This window comes from Archocentrus centrarchus, chromosome 3, assembly GCF_007364275.1.
Source record: "Archocentrus centrarchus isolate MPI-CPG fArcCen1 chromosome 3, fArcCen1, whole genome shotgun sequence".
Taxonomy (NCBI): domain Eukaryota; kingdom Metazoa; phylum Chordata; class Actinopteri; order Cichliformes; family Cichlidae; genus Archocentrus; species Archocentrus centrarchus.
Genome location: NC_044348.1, coordinates 9,499,514 through 9,524,959, shown reverse-complemented (window position 1 = coordinate 9,524,959; position 25,446 = coordinate 9,499,514). Strand labels below are relative to the sequence as shown.

The window sequence follows — 25,446 nt, the reverse complement described above, 5'->3', positions numbered from 1 at the left end:
ACCACAGCAGTCGCCCCCTGGTGGCTGTTAGAAAGAATGCAGGTGAAAGGCACTTCCACATTGGTTTCACTCTACAAACCTTCATCTTTCATGTACAGCCTATGGTAATCAATCAGCTATAGATGTTCTGCCTATTTACAAATAGTGCAAATAGTGTTTTTAGCTTTCAGTTAAGCATTCATCAGGACACTCTGTTAGGACTGCCGGTCCTACTGCAAATCAACATCAGTTTACATAGCACTCTGTAGCACAGCACCGGCAACCATTGCTATATAAATGAATTGCTAATCACAATTGCTGCTCACAATCTCTTTATTGACATCATTAATGCTAATCAATTTAAGATAATACAATAGCTACAGCTTCCTGTTTATAAAGTAAGAGTGAGGGGTCACTAAAAGCAATGAACCTGATGAAGATTCAGTAACAAAAATTTTGTTTCTGTGAATTTTATAATTTCTTAAATAAGGGACTGTATTATTGCACGCAAATATTTTTTTCCATTCTGCAGTTATCTGAAACCAAAGCTGGACTCTAATATGAAGTTTAACCACAGCAATCGGGCCAGGTCACGTTCACCTAAAGGGGCTTGTACCGGGGGCTGCAGCTTTGTAGGAACATACATCTCACAGTAAGAACAAATTATCATCCTAAATATGAGGACATTGAAAACATAATCCAGCCTGAAAGTAACACATCTGCTGCAACCAAAGCTAGTTAGGAAAGCTGAATTTGAGTGAATAGTTAAGTGCTTTGTTTAAATTGGGGCGCTCATGCTGGTCTTTCCCCACTCCGTGTGTAAGCAGGTAACTGACTGTTGATTCAGGCTGGTCATTCTGTTCCCTCAGTTTAAAATTCAGCTAACTTGAGAAATGAGGAAACCATGTGCAGGTACACCTGAACGTGAAACCGTCCTGTGTTTCTCTACACTTTAGTGAAACATCTGGAGCACGCCAGGTCAGAGGTCTCCTGGATTTCTAGTGGCTGGTCTTCCAGCGGCCAATAGCCATCTTCAGGGTGTGGTTAGGGGTGAGCAGGGTCGTGAGCAAGGGGAGGTTGGTCATGGGGCTGGAGCGGTTTTTGGTGCTAATCCAGCTCTCGATGGCCTCTTTCTCATATGAATAGCCATCTGTTGGGGAAAAGCACTCTGTGTAAATGACACAAACAAGCACAAGTAATGATGAAACACATGATCGATGATCTTAGCTCACCAGCTGCAATAACAGGTTCCCTCATCAGTTCTCTGGTGATTGGACACAGGAACTCATCGGGAATGCCTAAACACACTGAATCACTCTTCAGCTCCTCCACTTTCCTCAGGAGTTTACTGCGCAAGCCGACTGACTCTACAGACACATCAGCCAGAGAATACAGACAGATAAAGACTCAGTGTGCTCTGATTGAAAGAAAAAAGAAAATAGCTGAGCATCAAGTGGAACAAGCTGAACTGACCCAAACACTGCCAATAATATCAATATGAAGGCTGCGAGCATTTGTTATTCGTGTCTTTAACACTTTGCGCTCTCGGATGACAAATGTGAGCGTGGGTGAGAGTGAGCATGGTGGGACCAGACCATGTCTGCTGTCTGTCTAATTCAAAGCTAAATACTCAGCAGCCACCTGAGGGCATTTTACTTTGAAAGAAGAAAGAAAAAAAAAAATCATGCAGAAATTATAGTTTACAAATAAAAGAGCTCATAAACAATGCCTTAGTGACAGATAAACACAAAACACTTTAAACATTGTGTGCTTTCCTCTCAAAGAGGCAGCACAATACACACATTGATTTCACTCCCAGCCCTGAAAAAACATGCCCGGTTCTCCGTCTCTCTCCCTCTGTCATCCGCAGCAGATAAAATTCACTACTACTCAACACTGTTCTCCAAGTTAGTTCTGGTTAAAAGCAAGGTGGGATTCATGCTGCGTTACTAAAAACAGAACAATGTGAACACGAGCAGCCGCGGCGCTGAAGCTGCGTAAAGCGAGGAGTGACTGACAGCGGCTGTGGGATGAAAATGACGGCATGACAATACAACAAACATTTGCTGACAACTATGTGACGAATACTGGCCTAGCTGGTAGACTGACATCGACAACATAACACTCCCGACTTTGCCGAGTGGTTTCACTTGATGCTGGGAAAAAAAAAAAAAAAAAAAGTAACCAGAAATAAACCCAGAGTCTGATCAAATAAAAATAATAAATTCAGACAGACTTGGAAATAACCAATAAGGCTTAGGTATAAATCCACTTTATACCTTATGGGGAATTCTGTTTTGAGGATTGGGTTATGTAACTGATGAAGTGCTCCAGATTAAAGTCCGAACTGCTAAGGCCCCAAAGCTTAGTGCTTTTTCCAGCGCAGCCTAATATTACATAATCTTGCTGAGTAAAACCCCCATCAACATTCATTCCTTCACCCTTACTTTAATTTAATATGCTGTCTTTTATCCATGTAAATGGTTACAAAAATCCTAATCCAAACGCGGCCGTGCTCACTCTCACAAGAGCTTGTAATGCTCATAAGACTGGCCTTTCATTCTTCTGTTTTGGACAAAAGGAAAGCCTTAGGAGTGTGAGAGAAGGAGGGAGAGGAGACGCAGCGCTGCACTCGCTGAGCAGTGTGTGATGCTCGTCTTCCTCACCGACGTGCAGCTCTGACGCCAGCGTTTCCTTGGTGAGGCTGAGCAGCTCTGTCCCATCTATGTTATTGGCCTTAAATTTGTCCACCAATCCCTCGAGGCCTTCCTCCAGCAGCCACTCTGACACATCCTCCTCCGACCAATCACTGACCAGCAGCTTCGATCGGCCTCCCGAGGCTCTCCCTGAGAGGGTGAGTCAAAGCAAGACGGTCAGGTCGACAGCTTTTGAAAAATGGACACAGCAAGGTGAACCTGGAGTCTAGCTGAGTGCTTACTGACCATGAGGCTGTGGCTGGTAAATGATATAAACGAATGGTTGCACATTAATCTTGCAACCAAACACGCATTTGGCAACAAATGGTTCACGTATGGCATAATTACAACTAAATGACTGCAGTCTTTCATGCATATTTTGTCTCAGGAGTGGAATATTTGTATAGATGCTTCTGCATCTGCAACACACAATGCAGTAAATCATATTTTCTGTCTTCCCACCTTTGCTTGATGTCTGAGCAGATTCTTCTACAACACAAACAAGGGAAAAAAAATAACTAAACATGAGAAATGCAATGAAATCTTTATGCAAACTGCAGACGAGTGATCGAGGAACAGAGAGCGCTCGTGAACACGACATCTGTGCCCTTCACTACAAGACGAAGCTGCTTTAATACATAAAATCTTAACACAAAAAAGAGCCAATGAAGCTCTTCAGCTGCAACACTGTTATTAAAGGTTACACTGGCTCTTTGTACGCAATAGAAAATATACAGGTTCTAAAGACTTAATAAATAAAAAAAAATCTGCAGACTCTCAGAGCTGGCAAAAAGGGAGCAATAAAAGCTGGCCTGTTAATGCTGAGTGTTGTAGACAGTCTGCTGTCATTACTGTTAAAGTGACATAAAAAAAATGTGTTAAAACAAAAAACAAAACAAAACAAACCAATAAGGAAAAAAGGAAAACCAACCAGGCAACAGCTTCCCACCTTTCCGTTGGACGCAAGTCGCAGTAAGGGAGAAAGACAAAAAACAGATTATAAGAAAAATGTTATTGATCATCAAAACATAGATATGACTCTTATAAGTGATGTGTGCGTTCCCCCCACACCATGTCCACTGCAGCCATTCTCCAGCCTCCAGATGTTCACAGTCTTATCCATAGATCCCGTAGCAATCAGTGGTGACGTTGGAGAGAAGGCGCATGCCGTCACGTACCTGCAGCAGATGATAACCGCCTGAATATAGTTTCTATTACCAATAAAAGGGTAATTTTCTCTCTGCAACAACAGAGAAAGGGTTCCAAACAGATTCATCAGGCAAACAGATTACGCGTGAGTCATGGACAATAATGATGCCAACATCATCAATACCATGTGTGGTATTACACTTTCATCATCAAAGCAATCATTTCCAAATATCATATGCAAATGTAATTACCTCTGATTGCAAATGACTTCAATGTGTAAAGCAATATTTGATTTTCTACTCTCTTATTTCACAGATTATTTTAAATTAATTTACTTTAAAATAATCTATTTCATAGATTATTTTAAATTAATTTACTTTACCTGCATCGTCATACTATTAGGCAATACCTATTTTTAATGGTAATAGTGTTAATACTTCTTGCTTTATTACTCCATGTATCTTTATGTTATGTAATTTCTGAGAAACCTCTGGATTTGCTTCAGGATTATTAAAGTTTTATCTTTTGGTTTTTTACAGTATAAATAAGAAGGAAAATGAAATGTAAAATATTTATAAAAGCACACGGTCTCTAAATCATTTGTAAGAAGTTCAGAACCTGAAACCAAAAGCCCATCTCAGTCCTCTTAAGCAGCCTGAAGACTTAAAGGGGACCTCTGATGCTAATTTACGGACTTTACTAGAGTAGCTTTGCATGATTCATAGTTCACCTGGGCTTTGGTGCAGCCACTCATTTAACCCATTGTCTGAAATGAGCCGTTTTAGCTCCATTTCCCTCCAGTTAAGGGAACTTTCTTCTTTACAGCTGCTCCTGTCAAGCAGAGTTTGCTGACCAGGTGAGAGGCACTTCTGTGCTCATGAGAGTTGTCATAAGAGAGGACTACAGTATATTTATGCTCACCGACCTCACACAAAGCCAAGAGCAGAAAAAAAAAACTCTGAAACTGAGTGTTTAGAGCAGTCTGAAGCCTGAGCGTTTAGCTCACAGGGATTACCTGTATACACGCTGGCCTCATTATCTGAAACTTTGACTCTTTAATATGAGCATCCACTATTGTAACAGAAAATAAGGCAAAGCACAATAAGTCTGCTTGAAGCTTTAAGGCTGCAGCTGGTTTCCTAGATGGCTAAAAAGTTTTTAATTGTGGTTCGATACTATACATGTCACAGTGATGGAAACGCTCTCCATCAGGGCCAATTCAGTGAAGGCTTACCATGTTGAATCCTGTACTGAGCGTCTAAATAAGGATTAAAATCAAATTTCCACTGGATTCACTGAAGTCAAGGCAGCATTAATGAGACCAATCTCTCTCAAACCTAAGCTGGATTGCTGAGAAATGATGATCCACAAAAGCTAGCTGGCTTCACACAAATATCTCTACAAATTAAAAGAGCTGAAAGAAGGGCACGCACTAACCCAACCTAAGACACTCACAATGTTGTATCATCAGTTTGTCTAGCCCAAATTGGTTTCCTGAAGACATTTTCTCAAGTATTGAAAAAACTTCTTCCCCATTTATCCACTTTTCCTCAACTTGCCGCCTGCTTCCTCTTCAGTTAGTGATTTTCCAAAACGACTTTCATTCGCCCCGCTGAAAGAAGTCTGCTGCCTTTCAGACACAGGTGGCTGGATGGACGTATAAATAGCATGTAAGTGTGATCATTCATCTGTGGTTTTTGTGTAGGTGGGAGGAATAGAGTAAAAGTAGTCCAACCTTTTTCTAAGAACACAAGTTTTGGGACCACAGTGCAATACAATCTATTTTAATTATGCAGGTTTCATGTCGATGACATCATATATGACTAATTTATTTTTTAAAAAGAATAAAGAGTCGGGGTTCAGAAATGTAAAATACACCCTAAGTACCTGCGTTAGTGGATTTCCCGACAAACATGGGCCTTAAAAAGGGAATCGTTTTGTGCATAATTTTAAAAAGGTGAGTTATCCACCAGCAGGGGCGGAGCAAAGCAGTGGCCACAGGCAGACTTTGGCCACCTCACACAACCAGTTAGGGGGCAAAAAAACATACTAGAATTTAAATCCAGTAGCTACTGTTTTTCTAGTAGAACATTTTTGCAGAACCCCAGCTAAGGCTAACCCTGTTTTGGTGGGGAAAAAAAAGTAAACAGTTTTAGATGTGTGTTACCCAGTGATCACCAAGACCTGGAAGAACAATGTTCAGAGCTCAGAGTCACATATTGTGATAGCATAAGGACAGAGTAAGAACACTTGTCATCAGTGATGGCTTAGACCTCGCAGGGATATCAGCTCAAACACCTGTTAAATTATAGATTTTGTAATCATTTGAAGATTACATAAAAATTTTATTATGAATCAGGCCACCCCTATAAAAACTGTCTGGCTCAGCCACTGACTACCACATTCTGGAGAAACTGTATGAAAAACCTCTTTCATTGCTCAGTTACACAAGAGGAAAAACTGGATGGAAATTTCTTTACAACTAGGAAAGAAAAATGCTGGTTGCCTGGTCACTGCACTGATTTTTTTTTGCTGTCGGAGACTGTTTGCAAGTAGTTTTGACAACTTCTGGTCATGCAGAGGCTGAGTGTGCAACACCCTCAACCTCTGGGTAACCACTTTCAATCGCAAAGGAATTGCTGTCAAGCAACTGTGGTCCAACTTAGACTGACTGCAATCACTTCTTAGACAGACTGGCAAATGTTTGCAAATAACTGCAGTCATCACAAGTTTGTGATTGAATGGCATCAAGCTGGCAACTGCTTTTAAACACAGCAACTGACTGTCACTGGCTGCAGACCAGGTCCCTGTTCAAAAGGCAACAAGATCACAAGTTCATTGCACACAGCTGAAATCATTTTGGCCTTGCTGCAATCTTTCAACCACTGCAGATTAAGGAAAGCAATGTATGAACAACAGTGGGTAATATGGGCAAAATTAACAATGAAATAATGATCACAGTAATTTCAATTGTGTTTTCATAAAACTTTAACTATTAGTAGTTTTTCTGTGATGATTTTTTTTTTTTTGGTAAAATCTTACACTGTGACCAATTTTATTATAATGCAATTTATTGTTCTATTTGCCATATCAATGTAACAATATAGACAAGACACAAATATGTGAAAGGAGAGTAATATAAAAGAAAGAATTCCATATCACTAACTCCACAGAATAAAAAATTCCGTGTGACAAGTTGAGAGAAAATTTTAGTAACATCTTAGGGATAAAGCTGTACTTATACTCAGTGTGAAAATGCAGGAAGCAATACTCAAACATATAAATGAAAATCAATGTTTACCTTTCATGCTGTTTCAGCCTGTAAAGCAAAACTGCATTTTCCTGCAGACAGTGTGAGCAAAAAACAAAATATGAGCTCTCTGTATTCAATACAGATGCATAAAATATAAATAAAACTAACGCTGCTTGGTAACTCAAAGAAGTACTTACAGCATCATAGACTGTAACTGTTTTGTCCACAGAGCTGAAAGACAAAAAAAATCATAAGATTTTAACCACATAAGAAACATCTCAATTGCCTAAAGTATTTAATGCAGTGCAGAACCCTCTGTTCTAATTCATATTCACGCATTGAGAAATAAAGCAATCCATGTCTCCCTCCAGTGGTTCCTCTCCAGTACTGCACTGTTATATCTGTGCAGAGGTGGCCTACTTATACATCCAGGAAAACAATCTATATTTCACAGCAGACTCTTGTTCCCAAATAGATCAAGAGAAGGACGCTGAGGTATTTCAGATCAAGAGAAGAATGTCAAATATGGATTTAGCTGAAAGCTTGAAACTGAGAGGGAATCAGGATGGTTAGAAATCTTGTAAATATGCTGCATGTTTTAGCCCATCCAATACAATTTGTATATAGCTTATATGGCAGCTGACCTCAAATCAATTATTTTTTTTATATTTTTTTACTTTGAGGGAGTGGTTCATTAAGTCAACTCCAAAGATAACAATATTACTCCTCAAAATCAATAAATATGCAATAATTTACCAAAGTCAAGAGGAGCCAATTCACTGAAATGCAGGCATAATCAATTTGAAGCAAATCTCATGTTTATAAAAACACATGTGAACAGTAGGCAGTAGATGCTTTGAAAATGTGTCAGGTAGATGACAACATACTGCATGTTTAAAAATAAATAAATAAATATATATATATATATATATATAAGAAATTAAACTCTTACCCAGACACAAGCAGCTGCCCATCTGACGAGTAAGCACAGGAAAGGACAGGAGCTGACTGGCCAGTTAACGTGTGCAGGAGCTTCATCTTAAAGGCTGCAACAGATAAGTCATATTTAGCAGAATGGACTGTTTTCAATCCACAAAAAAGGTGAAAAGAGGCTCTTTAAGATAGAAAGAAATAAACCTGGGGGAGTAAAGTACAAGGAGTTAATCTGCAGTTAATTTTAATAATAGCATTAAAAGAAAAAAAGCCTCAACTGCCAGCTCATTTGGACTCATGATTTGATGTATTGGTGCTGATTTATTACAAAAAAAAAAAAAAAAAAGAATTGTGTTTCTTGGAAATATCAATAGTCAGCCTCAGACTCTACACTATGTGTGTGTACAGTGAGTACAGTTTCACCACAGCGCAGGCTTCAACAGGTCACACAACAACATTTAATTTAAAAAAACAAAACAAAAAACCCTGCCTTACGTGGTATAACTGTGATAGCATAGTTTCTATGATGTCGACCACAGAGGAACAGGATACACATGGATACACGAGGTTTACAATGTTAGCTGATATGAAAATCAGGTTGTAAAAACGACAAAAAGGGATGGTACGAGACGGATAAATGGAGAGAGGGAGAGCCACCATGTAACGACATGCCACACTACCTCCGGAGCTCAACTTGTTAACAGCCCATATCTTCAGGAGGCTGTCTTGTCCACAAGATGCCAGACGAAATTGCACAACTTGACCACCTGAAAAACAAAAAACAAACACAGCAAAATATAAAGAGAGTGTCCTCAGGCTTTCACACACACAAAAAAATCATCAGCCTTGATTTGAAAGCAGCCAGTGCTTAGATGCAGGTCCAAAGTCCAAATTGAGCAGCTATGCACTGATAACACCTTACACGACCTTTTATCAAACGTGTTTGCTTCAAACTTGTATAACTGATGATGACCATTTGAAAGACTGTTTTTTTCCCCCTCCATATTTCCTTTTGTATTAACTAAAGGGAAGCTTTTTGTATTTATACATTTTGTGCTTTGTTATTGTTTGTATTTATTGGGCCTTTCTTTAATTTAATAAATGTATAATTCACACTGCTCAGCCTCCCCGAGAAAATTTATTCCAGGGTGCTGGAAAGGAGATTTCGGCTGACTGCGAACTTTGGATTCAAGATAAACAATCCAGATTGTAGCCAGGAAACTGTGGACCAGATCCTTTACAGAGATGCCCTGGTCCAGATCTGGAAGGAGATCCCTCAGGAAATCATGCGTTGTCTCATTAGGAGCATGCCACGACATTATCAGGCATTCATACATAAAGGCCACACAAACTACTGAGTACCATTCTGATTTGCTGCTGATTTTAGCAAACTGAACTAGCCTGCTACATAATTTTTTTGACTATCTTTGAATTCATCCCTCTGTAAGTTGATAATTTTCATTTCCACCAAACAATGTGGCATCATTTAGTTCCAAACACATTACCAGTCCATATCACTATAGATATCCAGCATGTTTTTTCCCCAATTTAGATCATTTTCAGAGTCTCCCTTTAAGTTTTTTGAGCAGTGTATAATTCTGATTTTATTCTTACTCTGAGATGCTGCAGGAAACACTTTGTGTCACTGAAAAGCTGATTAATGCACAGCAATGGTTCTCACCACTGAGGATGCCGGGGGCGAAGGTGCAGCAGGAGACACCCAGGTCGTGGGCGTTCTTCTCTGCATGGAGCTGGTTCATGTGTAGATCCCATAGACGCAAGTCTCCGTAAGTGGAGCCGGTCATAAACACCTGACTGCAGGGGCTGAAGGAGCAGGCTACCATCGTTGTGTCACTCACTGCCCCCGTCCTTCACAAACATAACCAACAGCAGCTGCATAAACAATTTATTTTTCAATTCAGCTCTATTAACATTAATAATACATGGAACTGGATATGACAGGACAGAACAAATATTGGTACAAACTGTGGTGCTAAGAGTCGTGTTTGCACTTATATTTCAGCTCATTTTGTCAATAAGAAACTACAGTACTGTATAGCAACATAAATAGTAGGTCTGTTGATTACCACATGTTTAGAACTGAACACTTTTAAGTTGGTCTAACAAGTTGTTCTGAAATTTCTTAAAGTTAAGCAAATGTATTTTAATTTCCAGTTTTATCCAACATCAGTTGAAAACTCAAAATTCAGTAGTTTATAATAAACGAGTATTTTCATTGTCAAATAATCTGCCAGTTTTCTACAATTTATCTTTTTTTCTTGCAATCAAAAGTCAGAAAATTATGAAAATACTTGTCACATTTTTTTTCTATATTAGAAAAACATTTAAAGTCACACCAAAGAAAAGCAGCTGATCCTCCGGAGAGAGAATGTTCTCTTGTTTTCCCCTTGATTGATTCAGCTCTAAAGAAATTCAGCCAATGATTTACCTTTGCAGTTGTTTGGAGGGGAAATCCCAAAGAGCCAAAGTGCCATCAGATGCACCAGAAACTAAGTGGAGACAGTCTGGAGAAAACGCACAGATCCTGACAGGGCTGCGGCCAGGATGCTCCAGGACAGCCTCGATCTCACCCGAGACCATAGACCAGATCACAGTGGTTGCATCTGTGGAGCACGAAGCGAGGAACTGGCCACAGGTGCTGAAGCAGCAGCAGTGGACACTGTAGCCGTGTCCCGTCAGCGGTGAAAAAGGCAGCTCGGAGAAGTCATGAGTGTCGTATATCCTGAGGGTTTTGTCCCCGGAACACGTGGCTAACAGTTTGGCTGAGAAGGCACACCAGTTGACATCGTCTTGATGGTGTTGTAAAGTGCAGATCAGGGACGTCATCTGGAAAGCTGGTCCTAAAGATTACACAGCAAGAATAAGAAGATGAAAAGCAGCATATACAAGAGGGAAAAAAAAGGTCTCTTTAAAACCAAAACCACAGGATAAACAAACACATTGTTGGACCTGATGATGAGTTTTATCTTTAATTTTGACTTTAATTTATGATGCTTTCCAGCATCATAAATGATTAGTGAATTAACAGATTACATCACATATATAAAACTGTAATTATTTCACAATGAAAAGAAACATCAAAATTAATATTCGGAGGTGTAGAAACCATGACATGTTTCACTTACACTATATTGCCAAAAGTATTCACATACATATGAACTTGAGTAACATTCCATTCTTAATCCACAGGGTTTAATATAAGGTCAGAAAAATATGAGAATTCTTTCAAAAGTGCATTCGGACACTGATGTTGGACAAAAAGGCCTGGAACACAGGCCAGGAATGGGACGTCCCCAAAGTGTTCCCACAGAGTTGGGAGCATGAAATTGTGGGAAAAAGTCATGGTATGCAGAAGCATTAAGAGTTCCATTCACTGGAACTAAGGGGCCGAGCCCAACTCCTAAAAAACAGCCCCACACCATAATCCCCCCTCCACCAAACTTTACACTTGGCACAGTGGAGTCAGACAAGTACCATTCTCCTGGCAACCACCAAACCCAGACTCATCCATTGGACTCCCAAATGGAGAAGCATGATTTGTAACTCCAGAAAAAATGTCTCCATTGCTCTAGAGTCTAGTGGCAGTATGCTTTACACCACTGCGTTGCATTGCACTTGATAATGTAAGGCTCTGATGCAGCTGCTTGGTCATGGAAACCCATTCCATGAAGCTATTGAACAGTTCTTGAGCTAATCTGAAGGCCATATGATGTTTGAAGGCCTGTAGCGATTGACTTTGCATAAAGTTGGTGACCTCTGCGCACTATGTGCCTCAGCATCCGCTGACCCCGCTCTAAGTGGCCTGGCTGAGTTGCTGTCATTCCCAATCGCTTCCACTTTGTTTTAATACCAATAACAATTGACTGTGGAATATTTAATATTGATGAAATTTCATGACTAGACTTGTTCCACAGGTGGCATCCTATCACGGTACCATGCTGGAATTCACTGAGCTCCTGAGAGCGACCCATTCATTCACAAATGTTTGTAGAAGCAGTCTGCATGCTTAGGTGCTTGGTTTTATGAGGTCTAAAGAGATTAGGCTTAATACCCACAATAAAACTATCAGAGAAGTGATGAGGTGTACAGAGCTATACTTTTTGCTTAGATTCAGCCAAATTCTTCAAAACTGATTGGACAGCGCTTCACAGTGCAGATGGACAATGACCCAAAGCATAAAAAGCAACCTAAGAGTTTCTCGAGGCAAAGAAAAGAAGTATCCTTCAATGCCCTTTTATGAATAGAGGCCTTTGGCCTAATTCAGGCAGGTAACTTGAGGTAACTTTATACACACTAACAACCATGGAAGCGATTGAAACGCCTGAATTCAATGATTTGGATGCGTGACTCAATACTTTAGGCAATATAGTGTATGTGCTCACATTTTACATGTTTAAATTAAGTGTAAGCTTTGCAAATATTAAGGCATTTTTGTATGTAGGAAAATGCTGAGACCTCATCCCTACAAATGCAAATTTGGCCCAAATTTTTCCCCAATATATTTCTCAAGCCTATGACCTTACACATCCCATGGTTACTATTCTTTAAGTTGGCTTTACTTTACTCAAACTTAAATACATTTTGCTTTATTAAAATGTCCAAAAATAACGGGAAAATGTTAAAGACTTCTGCTAAGCAAGGTAATGTGCGTTGTCTCCCCTGAAGTTCCTTTAAAGGTCAGAAAAAAAGCCCTTTCAGGCATTCACACCTCACGTATACAAACCCTTAAAACATTTTTGGAGGTCTGGCTTCTCTACCCACATTAGCCACTGTAGCTACATTTAAATACATTCAAAAATGCTTTTGTTCTTTGTTTCACCCTTAAAAAACTGGAGTGGACACACGCTCAAAGTTTAAACCACCTTACATGACTGACCGAAACGGTTTCCTATCATCGTCTATGAAGATAGCTGGATGCTGCAGATGCTGTAGTGACCGTGGCTAAGATCCGAGCTAACGGCGCTTCAGAACCGTAAAAACAGCGTCCTACTTTATGGTAAAAGTCAAACGTTATTGGACCAAACTGTTACCAAAACTGTCTAACAAGCAAACCCAGGCGGCAAATGTTCACGAATTTAGTTGTAATGTCAGCTACAATTACTCACAGGACCTCACCTTTCCCCGTCGAGATGTCTCTTCTCTTCAGAGTTGTTTACTTCCTCGTCCATCACCTGACCATGACGTAATGCGTAAAGGGTCACCCTCTTCTATGTCGTAACTTTCTCAAGACGCGACTTTTAATAATTGAAGTCAAGTCCTATAGCCTACATCACAATCTTTAACGAAAACCTTAACGTAACAAACTTGACGGGTGATAAATAAAATATCACAGTTACATAATCAAGAAGTGATTACCTAGGTAACGTGAATCATAGCATCTTAAGCGTTTGCGGGATTATTGAACATGTTACAAGTCCAAATGAATTTTCCAGCCCCACACAATGTGCTCCAAGTTAAAAGTAAAAATAAAAATATTTTAAAACTATTTTTTTTAAAAGATTTGATGTTTACTGAAGTAAAAGTACATGCGCAGCATCCAACAAACACAGTAGGTGTGGGTGAAGCGTGGGACAAACCCACAGATAACCCATCGGGCACTGAGTGGGTGTGCCCACACAGACCCCACAGCAGTCTTGCCCTTTGGGGCCCTGTATGGGTTTTTCTATAAGCAAGCGCACAGCTGACTTGCCCACTGGAAACTCATGTGGTGCCAGTGTAGGCAGTTCTGAGCCAACAGGTCACTGCAGGAGTGATGAAGGCTCCAAAAAGCAGGCAGTAATGCAGGGCAGCAGGGAGAGGGAGAGACGGGACATTTTCCAGCTTAAATAGATCACTGTACTCAGAGAGTGTGTTTGGTGTGTGATGTGAGTACTGTGTATAATACAGCGCAGCTCAAGTTACTTGCCTGAATTAGGCCACAGGCCTCTCTTCATAAAAAGCCACTGAAGCATATCTCTTTTCTTTGCCTTGAGAAACTCTTGGGTTGCTTTTTATGCTTTGGCTCATTCTCCATCTGCTCTGTGAAACACTGTCCCATCATTTTTGCAGCATTTTGGCTGAATCTGAGCACACAGTAGAGCCCTGTACACTTCACAGTTCACCCTGCTACTTCTGTCAGCTGCTGCGCTGCCCAGCACATTCATTCCATTTTAAGAACGAACCAAATTATTGATTTGAGTTTTTCTTGTCTCTCTGATAGTTTTATTTTGGTTATTCGGCCTAATGATGGCCTCCATCATTTGCATATCTCTTTGGTTATAAATTGCCCAATTACTTTTAAGCATCTGAAAATGGGGGGGCCTGGGCATAAAAATGGCTGTTATTTCTAGACAGTTAATACAAAACGTGTTAAACCCTTTGAATTAAAGTTGAAAGTCTGCACTTCAATCACATATTCATCGTTTCAAATGCACTGTGGTGGTAATACAGAGATAAAACTTCATAAATTACATCATCATCCAAATACTTATTGAACCATCCAGGGATGGGGACTGCATTATTGCCTTAGGCTATAAATGCTGTGGCAGGTTTCATGATGCATACTCGTCCCTTCAAAAATAAAAATGAAAGAAAACCCGGAGAATAGGTGCTTGCTAAATTGCCACCTGAATAACTTTTTAGGATCTTGAAAACATTTCCCAACTTTTCTGGCAACAGTCTGGTCATTTGTTTGCACTGAAAAAGCCATTTAACTGCAAGATATTAAGTAACTTCAGCTATTTAGCTTAAGTTCTTATTTCTGGTCACATTTGTATGTGGCTCAGACTTTAAAAGAGTTTAACCACTTATCTACAAGTAGGTCGGACTTGAAATAAAACCATTTTGAGTCACTTACGTTGAAAAACATCCTTTTAATAGGTCCGTGCCACACACTAGTGAAAAATAAAGCTCCTACAAAAGAATGATACTTTTATTCCACAATATCTTAAATAAAGTAACTTCAAGTACTTTTGACTTGGGTACAAAAAAATCTAGCTGCCTCCATCAGGCCACAACACACAGCAAGGTTCAACACAGTGGTTAAAAATGGCCTTAGGTCCTCTGTATTGTGGCAGATTATGAGGAAATGTATTGTGGAAGCATAACTGAATGCTTGTTGTTCCTTTTTTTTTTTTTAATTATTATTTATGGGGAGGAATGATTTCTGTGTCACTGTCCAAGTTTGGAGGCCTTGTTGGATTGAAATCATATAAAAAAATAATTGTCATAAAGAATGAAAACTAAAAACAAAAACATCCCCTACATGCCCCTGTTGGAAGGGTAGGCACTACCAAGATTAAGGATACCACAGTGTTTGCAGAGGATATGTATATACTGTACAAACAATATTTATGATAATGTTTTCATCACGTTCACTAAAATAGAATGCTACAATCATTCTAAGGCATAAACAATATCTTAATATTCTTAAACAATTTTTACACATTGTTCCAAACAAGACATAATATTGACATTAATAAACAGTATATACACATGAATCACCATAGCCTAACTGTTCCTCTGCAGTTACTGTAAATAAATGCAGTTTTACAGATTGAACAATTGAATACAGTCCTCTGATGCTCCAAAGCACTGAACAGTGTAAACAGCTTTTTTTTTTTTTCTTGGCTTTGTTTGATATTTGGGAAAGGGAAAAAAAAAAAAAATTATAACACAATAACACATTCCTTTTCAGAAGTCAAAGCAGTTCGGCTGATTCCTCCTTTTTCATAGAAAATGAAGTGGACCTTGATTCATAAATAATTATTACAAAATTAAATACATTCACTATAATACGATTAAATAAAAAAAAAAAAAAAACTATTTACAAGTAGTGGAAAGTATTCTAGCGCAGACACATCAGTGACATTTGAGGATTCATTCAGTGCAGTGTTCTGAGACAGGGAATGGTATTGCACTATGACACCCCATTTCTCTGGGACTCTTTGGGGCTTTTATCCCTGTTGTAATAAATCCAGCGCACCTCATGTAACAACTTTTTATTTCTCAAGGTGACATCTCTCTTATTCCTTATTAAGGAGTTGGCTTCTTCTTCTTCTTCTTCCATCCTGCAAAGCCGCATTCTCCAGCAGAAATTAAAACTAAAACCTGGTGCTCCAGTATGAAAAGTTGAACGGGTGTACGGAGGGGGGAAAAGTCAAAAGACTTTTAAAAATTTTTTTTATTAGTTTGTTTGTTTCAGAAGCTCAGTCCAGCGCTTCTCAAAGAACTTCCTCATGTTATGACCAGCTCGACCAATGTCTGAATTGTCTTCATTGAATTTTTCACAGTTATCAAAGACCAAGTTGACGTCGATGATGAACGTCTCCAGGTTTTGATACCTGAAATAAAAAGAAAATCTTGAGGTTACAGAGAACATCCGACACATCGTGGTGTGTGGTGTCGCTAAAATTTATTTCCTGAAAAAAACCAAAAAAACTCTAGTCTCATTTTAAGTTCTCTGCAAGACGTTTAGTAGAAAAAGAACCAAGAGAAGCGATGGGAACTCACTGGCTGCTCACAAGCTTCTCACGTATGGTGGAGAAGTCCATCGGTTTCTTGATGACCTTCCTGTAGCCAGGGACCGATTTCAGGTTGACAGGTGTGAGAAAAGGCCATGCATCCTGATGCCGCTCCAACTCAGCAAGGAGTACTCTGTTGGACACACAAATACACACAAATACACACACACACACGGTTGAACTCTGGCCATGACTTTGTGAAAATATAAGCTTTGGATATAGCACAGAAAAGCAGCCTTTCATAATTTCCTCATCCTTTTAAGATGCTATAACCAATATTTCTGGATTGACAAGGGATCAGATATGTGTATGTGAAGGAATCTCTCATTGTGCCTGAATACTCAAAGCTTCTTTGAGCTCATTGTTTTGGGTTTATGGCACACAAAGCGAGGACTAGCTGTTGAACAGTGGAGCTTTAACAGCTGAAGATTCAGATATTTCCCCTCACAGCCGAGAAGACCAAAAACAAAGCCAAAAGAAAGTCAGATAGTGCCGCTTTCCCCAAGTGATTGTTTAATAAATCTTTCCTCACTAGTTTGCAGTACTCACTTGAAGTGTATTTTAATAATAATAGTATTTTTTGCTTTCTGTTTATAGTTTGTTTCTGCTGCCTCCAAGATGATATAGAAAGACAAGTGCAGACATGCCAGAAAGACATACCTGCATAATCCCAGGTCCCTGTTGTTGTCTCTCGCCGTCTTGGCTCGCTTCACACACGCAGGGCTCTCCTGATTGGACGCCGTTAGAGCAGGTGAACTCTCCTCTGTTTTCCTCTTCCTGCTGGTGTCTTTTGCTCCTTTTTTGGGCGTACTGCTGGCACTTGCTGAGTCGTCCTCTGATACTTCCCCATTACCGGCCTGCTTTCCATTCTTCTTCGCCTCTCCGCCTTTCTTGCTACCCCCTCCGCTAGATGCTACTGGTTTGGCTGGAGGCTTTTTGCTTTTAGGGGATGGACCACTTGCCTGCAAAAATATGCAGTGCAAAATTTCCTTAGTTTCCTTAGTGCTATTCAAAGTGGAACCATTTAGCTTCATTCTACTCATACTGGCCTTTCCTAAAATAATAATATTTAGTCCCTTTGCTGGCCACATCTGCATCAACACAAATTATTTAAAGCTTGCATTAAAAATCGTTACTCAGCTTCTCGAAGTCTTCTTATGACTTATGAGTTTCACTGTTACTTAATGGGATAAATCCATGCCGCAGACAATAAAATGTAAGAGCAAGCAATAAAACTGTAGGGGAGAAGCAGCTGATGAGATTTCTTTGAGCAAGTGTCCTTGTAATTTAGATGCACAAGATATTTCTTATTCCTGCTAACCTTTTTCCCATCAACTTTAGAAAAAAAGAATAAAATAAGAATTCCTGAGCTGAGTTTAAAATAACTGTATATTAAAAATTGTATATTTAAAAAAAAAAAAGATAATTAATAAAAGGTTCAGATACCTTGGATATGCAGGCCGGGCAGTACCAGTCTCCTTCTGGGATGCTGGTGATCTTGGGTTTGTGACAGTAAGTGTGGCAGCCCTTGTCACAGCCATCACACAGGAGGAGGAGGTCCTCATTATCCCCCTTCTTGCACATCTGACAGTACTACAAAATAAGTGTGTCCATTAAAAACAAGTGCACATCTTCTGAATGGATCTGGTTTTTAATTAGTAGGGTGGACACAGGCTGTTGTTTAATTTTCCTTACCACTTTCATTATGGATCTCTCCCAGGCAATGGACTTCTGCAGTTGTTGAATACACATGGCCAGCTGGGCAGCACTGCGCACCTCACTCAAGGCCTTCCTCCATACTTTCATACCGTGGGCCACCTCCTCCTCACTGCTGAGAATTTAAGGGAAGGCAACGGGAATCAAAAAATAGATACACATATGGGAACATGTGGGGTTATTTACACACACACTACAACCTGTACCCAAGAAAACTGGGCTGCTGTGTTAAATGTGAGTAAAAACAAAATGCAGTGACTTGCAAATCATTTCAAGCTTATATATAAAGGTAGGAACACAGATGTCAGATGTATTGCTTATTTTAGAATCTGTGGTCATTTGGAATTCGATGCCAGCAACATGCTTTTAGGAGAAGTTGAGACGGGACAACAAAAGACTGTGTGTGTGATGCTGAAAAGGGTCGTTAGGTTCAGCAGAGAAAAGAGCACTGACGTGAGGCTGGGTCTTTCAGAAGTCATTCAAGATGGATTGAGGCAAAGTAGAAAGTAGAAAACTGTTCCGTGGTGTGACAAATCTTGATTTGAAAGGCATCTCAGAAATCACTGACTCCAGGCTAAAGAGGATAAAAGCCATCCAGCAAGAATGGAAACGTCGACAATATCAAAACTAGAGTAAACAGTGCCCGAATTTATCAGTTTCTCAACATTTAATATGTTCTTTTTGTGTCGTTTTCAACCAAATAAAGGATTTTTAATGATTTTCAAAACACTGCATTTTCTTTTCTTTTTTTTTTTAAGTTTAAACAACTTTTTGAAAATGGGTTTGTAGTAAGCTGTGTCACTTGACCCAGATGCCAGAAAGACAGCAGACCTTAAAGAGCTCCATCTTTACAGAGACAGGCGTGATGCTTTTGAGTGTATTGAGTGCTGAGGAGAGGTACACACTGATTTTATCACGTTAAGGGGACGCTCATGCAGGAAGAGTAAGTGTATACTGAATAGTGGGAGCTGTAATTAAGCCCATAACTGAGATTGCTGATGCACAACACCATGCAGATGACTTTAGAAAAAAAAAATGGCAAGTGAGTGGAGCCCCTTCCACACAAAAAGCTGCACAAGACCAAAAAAAAAAAAGCAACAAGCCACCACAAAAATCTGCTGTGAAAGCAGCAAAGACCCTCACCTTTTGAGTAATATGGGAAACAAAAAGCACACATAAAGAGAGGAAAGGGTCTTAGTGGGAGAGTGGGGAGCTGGTTGGAGAAATGACCTACCCTTCCCTGTCAGCACTAGTAGATGGGGCGGGGGCAGGGACAGTGACCGTACCCACATTATCCAGCCTGATCTGAATGGTGGTACCTAAGGGGCTCCTCAGGTACCTTCTCTCGATGTTGCGCTCCAGATCAGCCAGACGTGTCACTGCTATGTCCAGCGGGTTGTCCGGGTGACGCATCACCCCGCCCTTCTCTCCCCGCTCTTCGAGATGCTCCTTGGAGTCCTTGTCTCCCGTGTTTGCTGCTGATGGTGTTGATTTGGTCAGGGGCTTGTGCTCGAAATACACCAGGTCCTCCCGCTCAGACTGAGGGTCCGGATATGTCCAGCCCTGGGTGAGGAAATCAGCTGTTGAGTCCTTTGGTCTCTAAAAAAAAGCATTCATCCTACTGACAAAATATATGTGTTAATGTGTTACTATTTCACCTTAACCTGCAGGCTGGCTGCAGTGACCTTCCTCTCCAGTTCCTCAACCTGCTGCAGTATTGCAATGTCCATTTCCATTGCCTGCTCCTCAACACACCAGCCCCGCACCGATTCCACACTGACCTGGCTCTCCTCCAACTCATGGAGCTCAATCATGGCCACTAGATAAACAATGTGACATTAGTGAGCCATGATTTCATACACAAAAACACAGTGATGTAGGTAAACACATAGACAAGGCAGTGAAATATGTACAGATATTCATATAATTTAAACTTAAATAATACAGTACTAGCAATCTATTGCAGGATTATAAGGAAATGCTTGTAAGCCTGAATGAATCTGTGACATATCGTCATGTGCTCGGAGGAGCTGTTTCATGACTTACCGTCTTTGTGTTTGGTGCAGACCTGGGGGATGATCTCCATGTATTTCTGCATTTGCCTCTGGAGGGCCTTCTCTCTGATTCCTCGGCTGTGGAGCGCACTGACAAGAGCCCTGAGCTCTTCGATGTCAGACACCCGCCACCAACCTGTCAGCATCTCTGAGACAGTGAGCACAAACAGGTGTGAAAGCATGAAGATGCTTTGTTCAGTTAAGACATGTTACAGTCAAATCAAATTGTAATTAGTTGAGCAGAGAATTGCCTGATCTAATTATATTCAGGCAAATTAATGCTTTCAATGTCACTCACCTTCTGGAATTGGCCGTGGTGTGAGGTGGTCGAGGGATTTGGGCATCTCCAAGGCGGGAGAGGGCATAGAGGAAGTTTTCTCAATGCGAGGTAAAGGCGATTCACTTTTACTGGAGACACTTGCTGCTGTGTTGCCCTCTACAGAGTGACTTGGCATGGGGCTGGGGCTGCTGCACAGAGGCAGGCTGGGACTTATTATTCCACTGGGCCAGCTTGTGAAAGAAATTCCTAGCAAAGAGCCACCTGACTTCACCTACAGCGAAAAGAGGGATAACAGAGGGGTGAGAATCAGATTCACAAAGCCTTTATTTTCATCAAACACAGGTGCTTGATGAAATTGTGAAGGGAGGTGGAGGTGCACAAGAAGAAATATAATAGTGATGCATTTTCCAGCCAGGAGTCTCACCTGCAGGGTGGATAGTGGGTAGCTGAGGATGCTGGCCGGGTGGTGTGGGCTGGCAGAAGCTGAGGCAGCAGAAGGGGTGAGAGGGAGGGCAGGGGATGGAGGTGGTGATCTGGGTCTGATTGGGGTAGAGGATACCTGTGGAGACACACGAGGTGCTCCTGGTGGAGTTGTGGTGAGGGAAGAGAGGTCACAAGGGTTGCGAGGGAGCAGACTGAACCAGTGTCCGCTCCTTTCTGTTAGGACTCTAAGGAGCTGATCGTTTGCTTGGAATGAAAGGTGTGGAGATGGAGCTGGGGATGAGATTGGAGGACTGTTCCCTGGGCTTTCACGTGCAGCTGGCAGGCATGGGGCAGATAAGGAGGATGAAGCTGGGGGAGGGATGCCTGTTGTGTCATTAGTGGTCACCATGGAGGGAGTTGCTGCTGCTGCTGCTGCCAGCTCGAGAGCATTGCGAGTGGGGGAGGATGACGACACAGTGGTTGTAACAGGAGTGCCTACGGGACTGCCATTTTGTCTCACGTGGGGACTCTCCTTGTCTTCTGCATTCACAGATTCTTTGCCAGTGTCCTTGCTGACTTCTCTGAGAGTGCACAGCTTAGTTCCACAGCCTGGTTGCTGGTAGAAGAGGGTCGGGGAGTTTTTCTTCCCCTCACGTTCCTTCTCCTCCTCTTTCTGTTGCTCCACGTCTTGTGTTAGAATGCTTTGCCCATCGAGATTGGTGGGTTTCTCTTTCTGAAGCTCAATCTCTTGAGGTTCTTCTTTGACCTTGACCTCCTCTGCCGCTCTCCTCCTCCTCTGTCGCTCCTCCTCCAGTTCCTCTGGAGCTGCGGGAAAAAATGAGACAACGTCCTCCAGTTGGAAACTGCTGTAATACTGAAACCGGATGCTGATTATTCTACATTACTCTAATTCACTTGCTTTTGGAAGATAGGCAGAGCTGTGTTATTAGTGTTGACAGATGCTATCTCAAATTAGTCTTTAGCTGCATATTTCATTCTGCAATAAAACAGCTGAACATGCAGCTACACAAATTATAAAAGGTCTCCCTTCGTCTTCCTGCCAAGCCTCTTATTATACTTTCATTTTCCAAATCTTCTGCCAGATAAGCAAAGTGAAGCATTCAAGTATATGTATTCATCAAACTTAGTGTGTGGCATACTGCAACAACCTTCTCCACTCTCCATGGCTTCAACGAAGACCCCTCCACAATGGGGCAGTACCCAGTATCGGCGGCGGTACCGATCTTGCCCATACATCATGGAGCGTAGGGAGTGGGATATCTCAAACAGCTTTCTTCTGGTCTGATGATGTTGCTGCAATCGTACAAAACATACACAGCAATTAGAGACCTTCAGAAGACAGAAGGCATCTGCCCTACCTGATGTTTTTTGTTTTTTTTTTGTAATAATTTGTGATATATGAAGCATCACATGCTATGCTAATGAGGTCATTTATCAAGCTAATTAATGCCTTCATTAGTAAACAGGCCTATGGCAGCACAAATAGTCACACAATGTACAAATCACATGGTTGTTTTTAAGACATTTAGAGGTTGCAGCTGTTTTTCCAAATTCTAGCATTGGAGGTGTCTGAAGCATTACCTTTTTATCTCAATTTGTGTGCTCATATTAATCCCACATGATCATTTTCTAATACTGTTTACATTAATGTGAATGGGTAGAAACATTTCATAGCATTTGAACGTTTTAAAGAAAGGAATACCTTGGCCAGTTTCTCTATTTGCTTCTCCAGCTCCTCGACACTAGTAGCGTGGTCAACTTCATCCTGAGAGAAGATTTTTAAAAAGGAAAAAAAAAAAAAAATAGAGTAAATGTCTGTGAGTAACAAACTGGTGTCTTATAATGACACTGGATCTATCACATTACCTCATCATATGTCTCCACTTTTCTAACCTTCTTTAGTTCTTCCTCCTCCTCTTCCTCCTCTTCCTCTGGTTGCTCGTCACTGTCATCATCGTCGTCGTCGTCATCGTCGCTGTCTCCGCCCAGTTTCCTCTTGCGTTTGGTGGCTGAGGACGGAGTGCCAATGGACTGGTTCTCTTCCACACCCATACTGGCCTCCCGCTTCCCAGTTCGTTTGGCATAAATGGTTCTCAGCCTGTATAAACACACAGGAGTTTAGTCCGATACAGAGAATAAAATCACTATTCTTTAGGGTTAAAAAAAAAAAAAACTTACTTCTTCAGTTTTCCCTCCATAATGATCTTGTCCTTCCTCATGTTTGCCATCTGATCCAGGTTCTTGTCAATCTCACTGCACGAGGAAATGCAATTCTATTAGTTGCAGCTGTGACAGTGTACATCTATTGTTTTAGGTAATCTCAAAAACTAATAAATATAATGAGTAAAAATTCATGCGGGCTGCCTACCACTTAGAAGCGGGGTGGGGGTGGGGGTGGGGGGGCTTAATATAACAGCTGGTACCCCAGAGTCCAAATTAATACTTTTATTATTTTCTTACAATGAAAAGGACTGCAAATTACTGCTCCCTAGTGCAGCTTTATTAATTGTTCTCCACTGTATCAATAAAAATAATAATATCACTGGCTCAGAAATAATTTGAGCATTAAGCAAAATAAAAACACATATACTGCATTACCAATTGGTAAAATGGAGTATTAGCTTTCTAATTCTGTCTTTTAATTATGTCGCTTCACAGGAAGAGAAAATATTACAGAAAACTGACATCCAACACTGGCATACAGTAATGTGCAAAAGTCTTGAGTCACCCCTTTTTTTGTTTATATTTTGCTAGGAAAATGGGATTGCAGTGATTTATTGAAATGCGTAAACATATATGGAAGTACAGCACATAAGGCAAAAATTAGAGTTTGTACAATTCTAATGGGCTTCAAAGTCAATATTTGGTGTGACCACCTTTATTCTTCAACACAGCCTTAACTCTCTTAGGCAGCTTTTTTCTCATTTCTCTAATAGCCTTCAGGAATAGTTCTCCAGGCTGCTCGAAGGACATTAAAATCTCTTCTTTGGATGTTGGCTGCCTTTTGTTCCATTCTGTCAACATGATCCCACATCCCAAATATGTTGAGATCTGGGCTCTGGGAAGGCCAATCCATGACTGATGGTGTTCCATGGTGTGTTCTTCTATCCAGGTATGCTTTTACTGCATTGGAAGTGAGTTTGGGGTCATTTTCATGCTGAAAAGTGAAGCCATTGCCAATCAGACTTTGACTTTCAGACCATCTACTCTTTGTAGATGATACTGCCTGGTGGATCAAATCCTGGTGGTACTTCTCAACATTCATAATTCCATCAATTTTGACAAGATCCCCAACTCCATTGGCTGAAGTGCAGCCTCAAAGGTGACAGAGCCTCCACCATGTTTTACAGATGGCTGGAGACTCTCACTGTTGTACCTCTCTCCTGACCTCCTTTGTATATAATGATGATTTGAACCAAAAATTTCAAATCTGGATTCATCACTGATTTTCAGTCCAGTTAATTTGGCATACCTCAGCCTTTTCTCCCTGTTTCCCACCATTAAGACTTCTTAACAGCCACCCTTCCATTGAGACCATTTCTGATGAGACGTTGGTAAACAGTAGATGGATCAACTGAAGGATCAGATGCATCTCTCAGGTCATGTGTCAGGTCTTTGCTGGAATTTTTCCTTTTTCTTAAGGACATGACTTTCAGATACTGCTCACCTGCTGTAGATAGTTCTTTAGGTCTGCCACTTTTTTTGTCCTCTACTTGTCCATTTTTTAAGACACACTGGACATCATGCTGCAATATGCCAAGTTTCCGGCTAACAGCTCTTTGGGAATCAGTTTGTTGCTGTAAAAATACTATTTTATGCCTGTCAAATTGTTTTATCGTCATTTTTCATAGATTTAACTAAATAAATGGAACAAATGATGTGTTTTTGCAACAGGATCCTAGACTTTCAGAAAGCCTGGAGACCTATTGCTGAAGACAACTTAAAAAAATAATAAAAGAAAGTCTGGTTCCTTCAAAACAAAATAAGACTCAAGACTTTTGCACAATATTGCAGAATACTTTAAGCGGTCAGTATAATTTCTGCTGTTTCACCTACCTGATAACAGCTTTGCTGCAGGCCAGTTCATTAGCCAAGAACCCCAGAATTGAGGCCTTCTGAGCAGGCGTGTGAGCCTGAAAGGCTTTTGTCTTCAAACTAAGAGCCAAAGGAGCCAATTCTGTATTTGCGCAATGAGCTCCCATGTACATCTGCAGCACCTCAGAGACATTATCTCTGTTGATGCCAACATTAGTCAGGTGGTCCCCCAGCATGGTTTTTGTCTGATAGAGAGAGGGATGACAGCAATGCGGAAACGTTGGTGAACACTTTCTCAACAAATTGAAGTAAATTCAATTTCTTAGCGTGTTACTTGAGATTTTGTAATGTACATATGCATATTTTCAAAATAGATGAAAAAGTA

At 40.7% G+C, this 25,446-nt stretch overlaps 2 protein-coding genes across 4 annotated transcripts in view; both read right to left on the bottom strand.

The window, feature by feature from the left end:
• Window positions 1-294: 294 nt before the first annotated feature.
• wdsub1 (WD repeat, sterile alpha motif and U-box domain containing 1) lies at window positions 295-13,368 on the bottom strand. 3 transcript variants are annotated; one of them, XM_030758396.1, is made up of 13 exons: window positions 13,137-13,368; window positions 10,460-10,871; window positions 9,692-9,879; window positions 8,691-8,777; window positions 8,030-8,123; window positions 7,275-7,308; window positions 7,126-7,166; window positions 3,747-3,853; window positions 3,607-3,624; window positions 3,138-3,164; window positions 2,646-2,825; window positions 1,212-1,346; window positions 295-1,129 (listed from the first exon to the last, which is right to left on the bottom strand). In XM_030758396.1, the coding sequence occupies exons 2-13, from the start codon at window positions 10,855-10,857 to the stop codon at window positions 978-980; spliced, it is 1,461 nt and encodes a 486-aa protein (XP_030614256.1). In that variant the 5' UTR covers window positions 10,858-10,871; window positions 13,137-13,368; the 3' UTR covers window positions 295-977. The 3 variants fall into 3 exon arrangements, with proteins under 3 accessions (XP_030614256.1, XP_030614247.1, XP_030614265.1); XM_030758387.1 differs by having other exon boundaries at window positions 13,147-13,367; XM_030758405.1 differs by lacking the exon at window positions 13,137-13,368 and having other exon boundaries at window positions 9,692-9,903; window positions 10,460-10,566.
• Window positions 13,369-14,862: 1,494 nt separating this feature from the next.
• baz2ba (bromodomain adjacent to zinc finger domain, 2Ba) overlaps window positions 14,863-25,446 on the bottom strand; it is a 69,641-nt gene continuing 59,057 nt past the window's right edge. The window contains 15 exon segments of the mRNA XM_030718144.1: window positions 14,863-16,352; window positions 16,522-16,665; window positions 17,193-17,494; window positions 17,979-18,125; window positions 18,228-18,363; window positions 19,483-19,811; window positions 19,907-20,067; window positions 20,295-20,450; window positions 20,601-20,853; window positions 21,007-21,830; window positions 22,175-22,319; window positions 22,729-22,791; window positions 22,893-23,124; window positions 23,205-23,279; window positions 25,083-25,306. Of these exon segments, the coding sequence (XP_030574004.1) occupies window positions 16,196-16,352; window positions 16,522-16,665; window positions 17,193-17,494; window positions 17,979-18,125; window positions 18,228-18,363; window positions 19,483-19,811; window positions 19,907-20,067; window positions 20,295-20,450; window positions 20,601-20,853; window positions 21,007-21,830; window positions 22,175-22,319; window positions 22,729-22,791; window positions 22,893-23,124; window positions 23,205-23,279; window positions 25,083-25,306 (3,348 nt within the window). The 3' untranslated portion in view covers window positions 14,863-16,195.

What these genes read in the sequence shown, in the direction of transcription:
- wdsub1 (XM_030758396.1), bottom strand. Translation starts at nt 10,857, where the DNA reads ATGACGTCCCTGATCTGCACTTTACAACACCATCAAGACGATGTCAAC. An exon ending in GGGCAGCTGCTTGTGTCTGG is followed by an intron (nt 7,309 to 8,029) that starts GTAAGAGTTTAA and finishes TTTGTCTTTCAG; the next exon opens with CTCTGTGGACAAAACAGTTA. An exon ending in CAGTTACAGTCTATGATGCT is followed by an intron (nt 7,167 to 7,274) that starts GTAAGTACTTCT and finishes CACTGTCTGCAG; the next exon opens with GAAAATGCAGTTTTGCTTTA.